Source organism: Nerophis lumbriciformis, linkage group LG27 (assembly GCF_033978685.3).
Source record: "Nerophis lumbriciformis linkage group LG27, RoL_Nlum_v2.1, whole genome shotgun sequence".
In the NCBI taxonomy this organism is placed as follows: Eukaryota; Metazoa; Chordata; class Actinopteri; order Syngnathiformes; family Syngnathidae; genus Nerophis; species Nerophis lumbriciformis.
Window position 1 is genome coordinate 15,271,960 of NC_084574.2, and position 9,275 is coordinate 15,281,234.

At 39.3% G+C, this 9,275-nt stretch overlaps 1 protein-coding gene across 1 annotated transcript in view; it reads left to right on the forward strand.

Moving 5' to 3' along the window:
• LOC133570123 (zeta-sarcoglycan) overlaps positions 1 to 2,719 on the forward strand; it is a 783,896-nt gene extending 781,177 nt beyond the window's left edge. The window contains exon 8 of the mRNA XM_061922813.2: positions 2,333 to 2,719. Within this exon, the coding sequence (XP_061778797.1) occupies positions 2,333 to 2,542 (210 nt within the window). The 3' untranslated portion in view covers positions 2,543 to 2,719. The remainder of the gene's footprint in view (positions 1 to 2,332) is intronic.
• Positions 2,720 to 9,275: the final 6,556 nt, after the last annotated feature.

The window sequence follows — 9,275 nt, forward strand, 5'->3', positions numbered from 1 at the left end:
TACAGAGCGTCAATAAACTCTAGTGACTCAAAGCGCTTTTACATAGTGAAACCCAATATCTGAGTTACATTTAAGCAGGTGGATAAAGTGTCTTACCCAAGGACACAATGACAGTGACTAGGATGGCGGAAGCGGGGATCGAACCTGGAACCCTCAAGTTGCTGGCACGGCCACTCTACCGACCAAGCCTACCGCCTTTTCAAATGTTATTGTAACCTACAGTGCATACCTGGATCGTTGTTCGCGGCTGATAGATGCAGTCTTTTAGCGACGCTGATATTTAAAAGTCAATTCAAGATGCAACTGTTCTTTACTCTTGTTGAGTCGAGATATGCGCCGTCATTAGTTAAAGTAATTGCTTCTCACGTGTGAATCTGTCTCTCCTCTCCTGTCCATTCCCGTTCCATCATGTTGTTTTTTTCTCCTTTTAATGCCCCATATTTCTATCCGACTCCACTCACGGCTGGATTGTCATCTCACTTACATACAATCACATCTCTCCGCTTCAATCCACAACCTCTAAATTACATTTTATGTGCACTTGCCTCACGGTGCTGTCAATGTGTTATTAGTCACCCTTTCATTTGGTTTTCCATCTTAGAATTGAAAAGCGAAATACTTTTTCCTGCATTCGATCTTCCTCTGTTTTAACACTTTTCACAGCAACGTGAGACACTCCTCGGTAGTTGATCAATCAAAGCCATTGGTCCATCCAAAAATCAAAGACCTCGAACTGCCCTCTCGCCCGCATTGATTCAAGACCCTTATATGTCTGCTTGGATTGGTAATCATTTAAGAACATCTCTTGAAGTTTTGCCCAACATTAGATTTTTGGAAAGTTTTTTTTAAAAAGAGGTGGAAAAGGTTCACTTGCAGAACAGACAATGATTGTTTTGTTTTGTTTTGTTTTTTTTACAAAAGTTGTCTTAATATGTATCCTTAGAAAAGAGTTGCTTGTATAAAGGGCAAGTTTTTAAACTGGAACTACAGTGGACACTCAAGGACGTAATAGAAATAGTTTAAAAAAAATTAAAAAAAATTCTAGGGCCACACTGTCACAAGTATAAAACATGTTTATACAAAACCAAATGTCGAGGCTACGCCATTCTTTAAAAGTGTTGCAAACAAGCTAACAAAAAAAACAGAACAATTAATTATTTAATCCTGGCTGAACTTAGCATTAGTGAAGAATGAAAACAACTACCATATTTTTTCAAAATATAGAGTGCATATATTTGCCGCACCTACTAAATTTAAGAAAAAAAAAAAAAATGTTCATATATTCATATATAGCCGGACTAGGCTAGATGTATACGTTGTGAAATTAGTTATTTACATGGAAAGATTCTGCAAATGTTTATTTACATACCTTAATTGTTTCCAAATGGTGTCTGTAACACGGCAGTAAAACGGCTGATCAAACAAAATAGAAGTCATCGTCATGGACCCACTAGCTGCGTAGATAGACTCAATAATTCCACGGTGATGTTTTACTCGTCTAAAAATGGTGCCATAGCACAAACAATAAAACACCTTCTTATTGCTTGTTTGTTTGGTTTTTTTACTTTTTATTATTGCCCTCAGCAAAGAAAAATCCATAAATTAGCTGCACCTTCTTATAAGCCGCAGGGTTCAAAGTTTCGTAAAAAAGTAGTAGTAGTAGTAAGGTTATTTTGTGCATGCCAAGATTTGATGAAAATAATACTTTATCCTACCTTTTCTTGTGTTTCCTCGTAGCCTAAAGCAGAGCTCCTCCCCCTCTGGTTGAAAGCTTTACTTAATGTCCAAATAGGTACATCCACCTTGCTGTGACATCACACCGTAGAGGTGTTGAGACTGCAAAGCCCCATGAACAGAGGCATCAAAAACGCCATGCAAGTTCAGGCCAAAATGGGCAAACTTTACAATTTGACGAGTATCCAACATTGTAACAACATTTATAAGTTGAAAGAGACAGAATTCATCATACATTCCTGCATTTTAACATTTTGCTGTATATTATTGCCAAGTAAAATACCTCAGCGGTCTTTTTTGGTTTTGTATTATGTTGAATTCTAAAATTGTATTGCCTTTTGCCAGAAAAACTTTTGCTACATTGCCAAAAAGTTCAGTTAATTTCAGTTTGGACCAAAAAAATAGCGACATAGTTTCTGTTGCTACTGCAGACAAGGTGACCAATTGTGTAAAATCATACCTAACAAGCAAGACAGCACGGACCATACCCGAATGAACTGAACCACTATTTTTTAGTTTCTCACTTAATCATGATTTTGTATGTTGTATATCAACAATCAAAACTCAAGTCCTTAACCTGCATTCCTTATGCTTTCAGATCTTTCTAGATGCAAATAACATCCGTCTGGGTAACATTCCACTTGGTAGTGCAGTGGACCCATTGGAAGGAGCGGCAGCAGGTACTACCTACACCAAACAGACGGGGGTGTACGAACTCTGTGCCTGCGCCAATGGCAAGCTGTACCTATCCCCGGCGGAGAAAAGCTCGACCTGCCAAACGACGAGTAACTTTTGCCTCTGGAGCTGAAAGTAGAGAGCTGAACAAAAGAGACAGCACCAATGGATGATTGGAGAAAAGCTAATGCTAGCCAACTGACTGAATCAATATGGATCATAGCTGGGCTGAATCGATATCGGAAGCCAGCGGACCAGATCGCCACGGACTACAGCATGGCGACAAATTCACATTCTTTAATGAGTCAAATAAAATGGATAAAAGCTTGGCAGGATGTCAAAGCACCAGTCAGTATGGAATGTGAGTTTGTGTGGTCAACCAGTTTCCAGTTAACGGAACATCAATCAGCAGGGATGAGTTCTTGGACCGCCGGAAATCGAGAGTCAACCACCAGGCAGAGGGATTGGCCAGCACCAGCGGTTAGTCAACCAGATGGATGAATTTAGTGTCACGCTAAGGAAGCGAATGGCCAGCAGAACTGTGACAGCTGTTATGTATGTTAGGGTCATTTGAAAAAAGCATATGTTGAAAGTGAGGCGAGTGTTCACTGAATGACCAAGAAGCGCTAAAAAAACATGGGGACGGCCGTAACCCTCACCAGCAGGGAGGCAGACAAGAACCCTGGCTTAACCTCAGCTGAGTACCCCTCCCTTTTGGGTCAGTCTAGTGGGGAGCTGAGGCTAGCTACTCGACCAATCTATACCGGAAAAGGCCTTCCCCGTCCCACCCTGCTGGAATTTCAATACATATTATGTAAGACCCCCCCCCCATGGAGCAGTCACAGAACTGTGCCACAGGATAACCAATTGTGCTTTCAACGTTGCGTTCACCTTATTACCATCTCATTTTTCAACCAAAGTTAACTGCAATCCATTTAACATTCAGCAGCTTTATCACCTTCCCCCTATTTTTTTTTTTTTTAAACATGTACCATGATTTGTTGAGCAGAGACACACTTCTGTCAGTACGTTTGTCTGATGGTTGTCTCTACTTTGTACCAATGGTTATTACCAGATATTGTACAGCATGGTTCACTAACTTGTCTGGCCTGAGTCAGGGGCCAGACGCCGACCTATATGGAACCAGAGACATAGTCAGTAATTTACAGTAGTACCCTAACTTACAAGCAAATTGAATTCCACGACTGAGCACATAGCTCATAACACGCGTATCTCAGATCTATTGAAATGAACTGAAATCAATGTAATTTGTGATCCCAAAACACCACAATGTCAACATCCCTTTTAAGAAGAAAAACAAACTTTTAGATAAGAAATATTGTTTGAAAAACAATACAATAGCATTAAGGTAATATTGTTCAGCATTTACCTTGGTGTGCAGATAGTGTAGGTGTCTCCTAAGGCAGGGGTTCTTAACCGTTTTGACCACAGGACCCAAAATCACACTACAGATATTAACACTGAACTAGATGAGGCAATTCCTGAAGGAATTGCGTGTGAATGCTCCAATGCTGAAGTTGAACTGAAATCCTGGGATTTTTTTTTTAGAATTGTTGAAAGGGAGCACACAATTCCTGAACAGGCTAAAATATTTTGAAGTTGGAAATGTTTGAATCAGATTAGAAATGTGGGAGTTGTGGAACTTTGAAGAATGTCCTACTCGTTTAAATGGGAATTTCCAAAAAATTTGAGAATATCGGGAAAAACGGGAATTTTTTTGAAATTGGTAGAAAAAAAAAACTTGTATGATGTAAATGAGTATGATGACCCTAACCCTAGTTGCGAAAGCTGCTGAAGTTGCGAAAGCTGCTGAAGTTGCTAACTTCAGCAGCTTTAGCAACTTCAGCAGCTTAACCCGAGGGTTATGGTTAGGGTTTTGGTTGGTGTTGGAATTTTTGAAATCGGTCGAGAAATGTTGAAGTAGTAACATGTTGAAATGGTATTAAGGGATTCCTGGAAATTTAGGAAAACCGGGAATTTTTCAAGTTCAAAAAACAACTTAGTTTTTTGTCCTAATTAAAAAGGAATGTTTGGACGTTAGACCGGTTTAAGTGCGTTGAAAAATGTGGAAGGAGTAGTCGCCAGAAAAAAAGGGTGGAACTAGGGCTTTGGAAAACCAGGGATTCTGGAAAATACTGGAATTGTTTTAAAATTGAAAAAAAGGTTGTTTGAATTATCAGCATGGTGAAATGTGTTGAAGGTGGAATGGTTTTAATCGGTTGAAAAATGTGGAAACGGTGAAAGTTTGAAAAATGGCCAATTCATTTTGAATGGGAAAAATGTCCCGGAAAACCTGGAATTCTGGGAAATCTGGGAATGTTTGGAATTTGTCAAGGGAAAGCCCGCGATTCCCGAATAGGCTGAACATTTTGAAGTTGGAACGGTTTGAATCGGATGAAAACTGTGGAAGGTAGAGAGCGCCAAAATCTGGAGAAGGAGAAGAAGAAAGAAAACCATATGTGTGAATGTTTTGGAGCATTCACACAATTAGTCATCTTACTCATGATGTTAATCACATTCAATAAATGGTAAATGGGTTACACTTGCATTGCGCTTTTCTACCTTCAAGGTTTTCAAAGCGCTTTACACTATTTCCACATTCACCCATTCACACACACATTCACACACTGATGGCGGGAGCTGCCATGCAAGGCTCTAATCATGACCCATCAGGAGCAAGGGTGAAGTGTCTTGCTCAAGGACACAACGGACGTTACTAAGATGGCGGAAGCCGGGGATCAAACCAGGAACCCTCTACCAACCGAGCCATAAATATATCTAACCTACTTACAGTTTACAACCTTGTCAAATGATTTGAATATATTTTTTGAATCGCAAAGATTAGTATTTATTTAACATATAACCTTCGGCTTAGGTCAGACTGATTAGAAAAATAAGTTCTAACAAAACATACTGCATAAGAAGGGACTGACGATTAACTGACAAAAAATACAATTACATAAAATAATAAAGTGCTAAAGTAAATACCGTATTTTTCGGACTATAAATCGCAGTTTGTTTCATAGGTGCGACTTATACTCAGGAGCGACGTATGTGTGAAATTATTAACACATTAGCGTACAATATCAAATAATATTATTTAGCTCATTCACGTAAGAGACTAGACGTAAAAGATTTCCTGGGATTTAGCGATTAGGAGTGACAGATTGTTTGGTAAACGTATAGCATGTTCTATATGTTATAGTTATTTGAATGACTCTTACCATAATATGTTACGTTAACATACCAGGCACGTTCTCAGTTGGTTATTTATGCCTCATATAACGTACACTTATTCAGCCTGTTGTTCACTATTCTTTATTTATTTTAAATTGCCTTGCCAATGTCTATTCTTGGTGTTGGGTTTTATCAAATAAATTTCCCCCCAAAAATGCGACTTATATATGTTTTTTTCCTTCTTTATTATGCATTTTCGGCAGGTGCGACTTATACTCCGGTGCGACTTATACTCCGAAAAATACGGTACACTAAATTAATAATGAATATTTTTCTTAACTAAACTGTCAATAAATATAAAGTTTAAATGAAAATACAGCTTCACCACTTTAGTCATAATTTCTGCGCTTAAGAAATTGTCTTTGACTTTAGCTCCAGACTTGTTCTGTTTGTTTAAGATTGTCATTACTGACACAAGTGGCCCATATGGACCACAGCTGGGAAACATATTTTTTGGCGGCCCGCTAGAGCAGAGGTTCTCAAATGGGGGTACGCGTACCCCTGGGGGTACTTGAAGGTATGCCAAGGGGTACGTGAGATTTTTTTTGTAATATTCTAAAAATAGCAACAATTCAAAAATCCTTTATAAATACAAATAAAAACCTATCTTTTTTTCCAAATAGTTCAAGAAAGACCACTACAAATGAGCAAAATTTCGCACTGTTATACAATTTAATAAATCAGAAACTGATGACTTTATAACTTTATCTCTTTTTTTCAACCAAAAATGCTTTGCTCTGATTAGTGAAATGAAGTGAAGTGAATTATATTTATATAGCGCTTTTCTCTAGTGACTCAAAGCGCTTTACATAGTGAAACCCAATATCTAAGTTACATTTAAACCAGTGTGGGTGGCACTGGGAGCAGGTGGGTAAAGTGTCTTGCCCAAGGACACAACGGCAGTGACTAGGATGGCGGAAGCGGGGATCGAACCTGCAACCCTCAAGTTGCTGGCACGGCCACTCTACCAACCGAGCTATACTGCCCCGATTAGGGGGTACTTGAATTAAAAAAGGGGGTACATCACTGAAAAAAGGTTGAGAACCACTGCTCTAGAGAGCACTCGCGGTCAAACAATGGTTAAGAACCACTGTCCTAAGGGTTGTTTCTTCATCGTGTATGAACAGGAATTAAGAAATCACGTCTGATGGCGCAAGGCCTTAGCTTGAGGACATGTTCTATATCAGGACCCATTTGAGTTTTAGTTTGAATATCCTCGCTGTACAATGTTTTTGGGTCATGTGACCTTTTCAAGTGTTTCAATGGACTCTGCAATCCATTTGGTACTTTCTGACATTCCGCTACATCTCTTGATATCATTAGGATTGTTTGTACCATGTTTTTTTTATTTTCATTGTAGTGTTACTTCATTACCACACAACCCACTCTATATAGGGCTCGAAGGAGCACGTGATTTTGCAATGCATTGTGGGGGCTGGTTAGCCATTGTTAATGGCCAAAGCTTGTGTTTACACAGCTGTACTCATTGTGAGAGAGAGCAACAATCTTGATTTAAAATGGATGGTACGAAAGAAAAGAAAATCAAGGGACTGTACCAAGACAAACTGGACCCTGTTCCGAAGGCTCGCCACCTTGAAAAAAATATAAAATTGGTGGAATTGATCCATGTGAGCACGTCCAATAGACAAGATTTGAGCAAGCTGCTGAATGGGTCCTGTATCTCGATCGCCAACGCAGTCAGTTTTTATAAAGGCGAAACATTTCTAAGTTGGTAAAGGGTCACGGACAAACCAACTCTGGGTGTGTGCAAAGCCTAGGAATTTCACATCTGAAATAGAAGACTGTCGTCCTTTCAGAGGTAAGTCAACAGGACTTGTCACTGTCTCAGAGAAATTTGTTTCAAACTAAAGTCTGAAATTCACTGTGCATTAATGTAGGAAATATTTCAAGTCTTCTCAGTTATTTATCTTTAATTAGGGGTATTGTTTTTTTTTTTCCCCCAAATACTGTACATTACCCTCAGCTAGCTTGACTTAGCTTAGCTATTTATATCATCCTACGAAACATAATAAAGCATGCATTAATTTAAAGGGGAACATTATCACCAGACCTATGTAAGCGTCAATATATACATTGATATTGCAGAAAAAAGACCATATATTTTTTAACCGATTTCCGAACTCTAAATGGGTGAATTTTGGCAAATTAAACGCCTTTCTATTATTCGCTCTCGGTGACGTCACATCGGGAAGCAATCCGCCATTTTATCAAGTCAAATCAGCTCTGTTATTTTCCGTTTTTTCGACTGTTTTCCGCACCTTGGAGACATCATGCCTCATCGGTGTGTTGTCGGAGGGTGTAACAACACGAACAGGGATGGATTCAAGTTGCACCAGTGGCCCAAAGATGCGTAAGTGGCAAGAAATTGGACGTTTGTTCCGCACACCTAACCGACGAAAGCTATGCTACGACAGAGATGGCAAGAATGTGTGGATATCCTGCGACACTCAAAGCAGATGCATTTCCAACGATAAAGTCAAAGAAATCTGCCGCCAGACCCCCAGGAAAAGAGAGCGGATGAGGGTATGTCTACAGAATATATGAATTGATGAAAACTGGGCTGTCTGCACTCTCAAAGTGCATGTTGTTGCCAAATGTATTTCATATGCTGTAAACCTAGTTCATAGTTGTTAGTTTCCTTTAATGCCAAACAAACACATACCAATCGTTGGTTAGAAGGCGATTGCCGAATTCGTCCTCGCTTTCTCCCGTGTCGCTGGCTGTCGTGTCGTTTTTGGCGGTTTCGCTTGCATACGGTTCAAACCGATATGGTTCAATAGCTTGAGTTTCTTCTTCAATTTCGTTTTCGCTACCTGCCTCCACACTACAACCATCCGTTTCAATACATTCGTAATCTGTTGAATCGCTTAAGCCGCTGAAATCCGAGTCTGAATCCGAGCTAATGTCGCTATAGCTTGCTGTTCTATGCGCCATGTTTGTTTGTGTCGGCATCACCATGTGACGTCACAGGAAAATGTACGGGTGTATATAACGATGGTTAAAATCAGGCTCTTTGAAGCTTTTTTTAGGGATATTGCGTGATGGGTAAAATTTTGAAAAAAACTTCGAAAAATAAAATAAGCCACTGGGAACTGATTTTTAAAGGTTTTAACCCTTCTGAAATTGTGATAATGTTCCCCTTTAAACTTACCAGTGTGAAAATGCTGTGAACACACCAACATGTACCAATTGATAGCGTTTAAAGTGATGGTTGATAATCTCACGGCTGTTATCCAGGCTTTGCTTCAACCCTGGAAATAAGACAAACCTCAGCAATTCTTATTGTTTTCCCCTGAAGCGATCATGACAACCATTGTCACAGTTAACAATGCCACATGTTCGCAACGTGTTTTGAACTTTTTTTAAAAAAGAACAACTTTAGGACAGAGTCTTGCATTCAGCCATATAAATAAGCTATTCAGACGCCGGCAAGAACCACAATGCATTGGGTTTCCACGTCACACTTTCGAACCCTATGGTTTTTGACATTTAAATGTTTTAGTTTTTCTTCTTAGTTCCAATACAGCATTTTACCTCTGATTCCATTGTAGTAACATATTAATACTAACCACATATTTGTTATATGA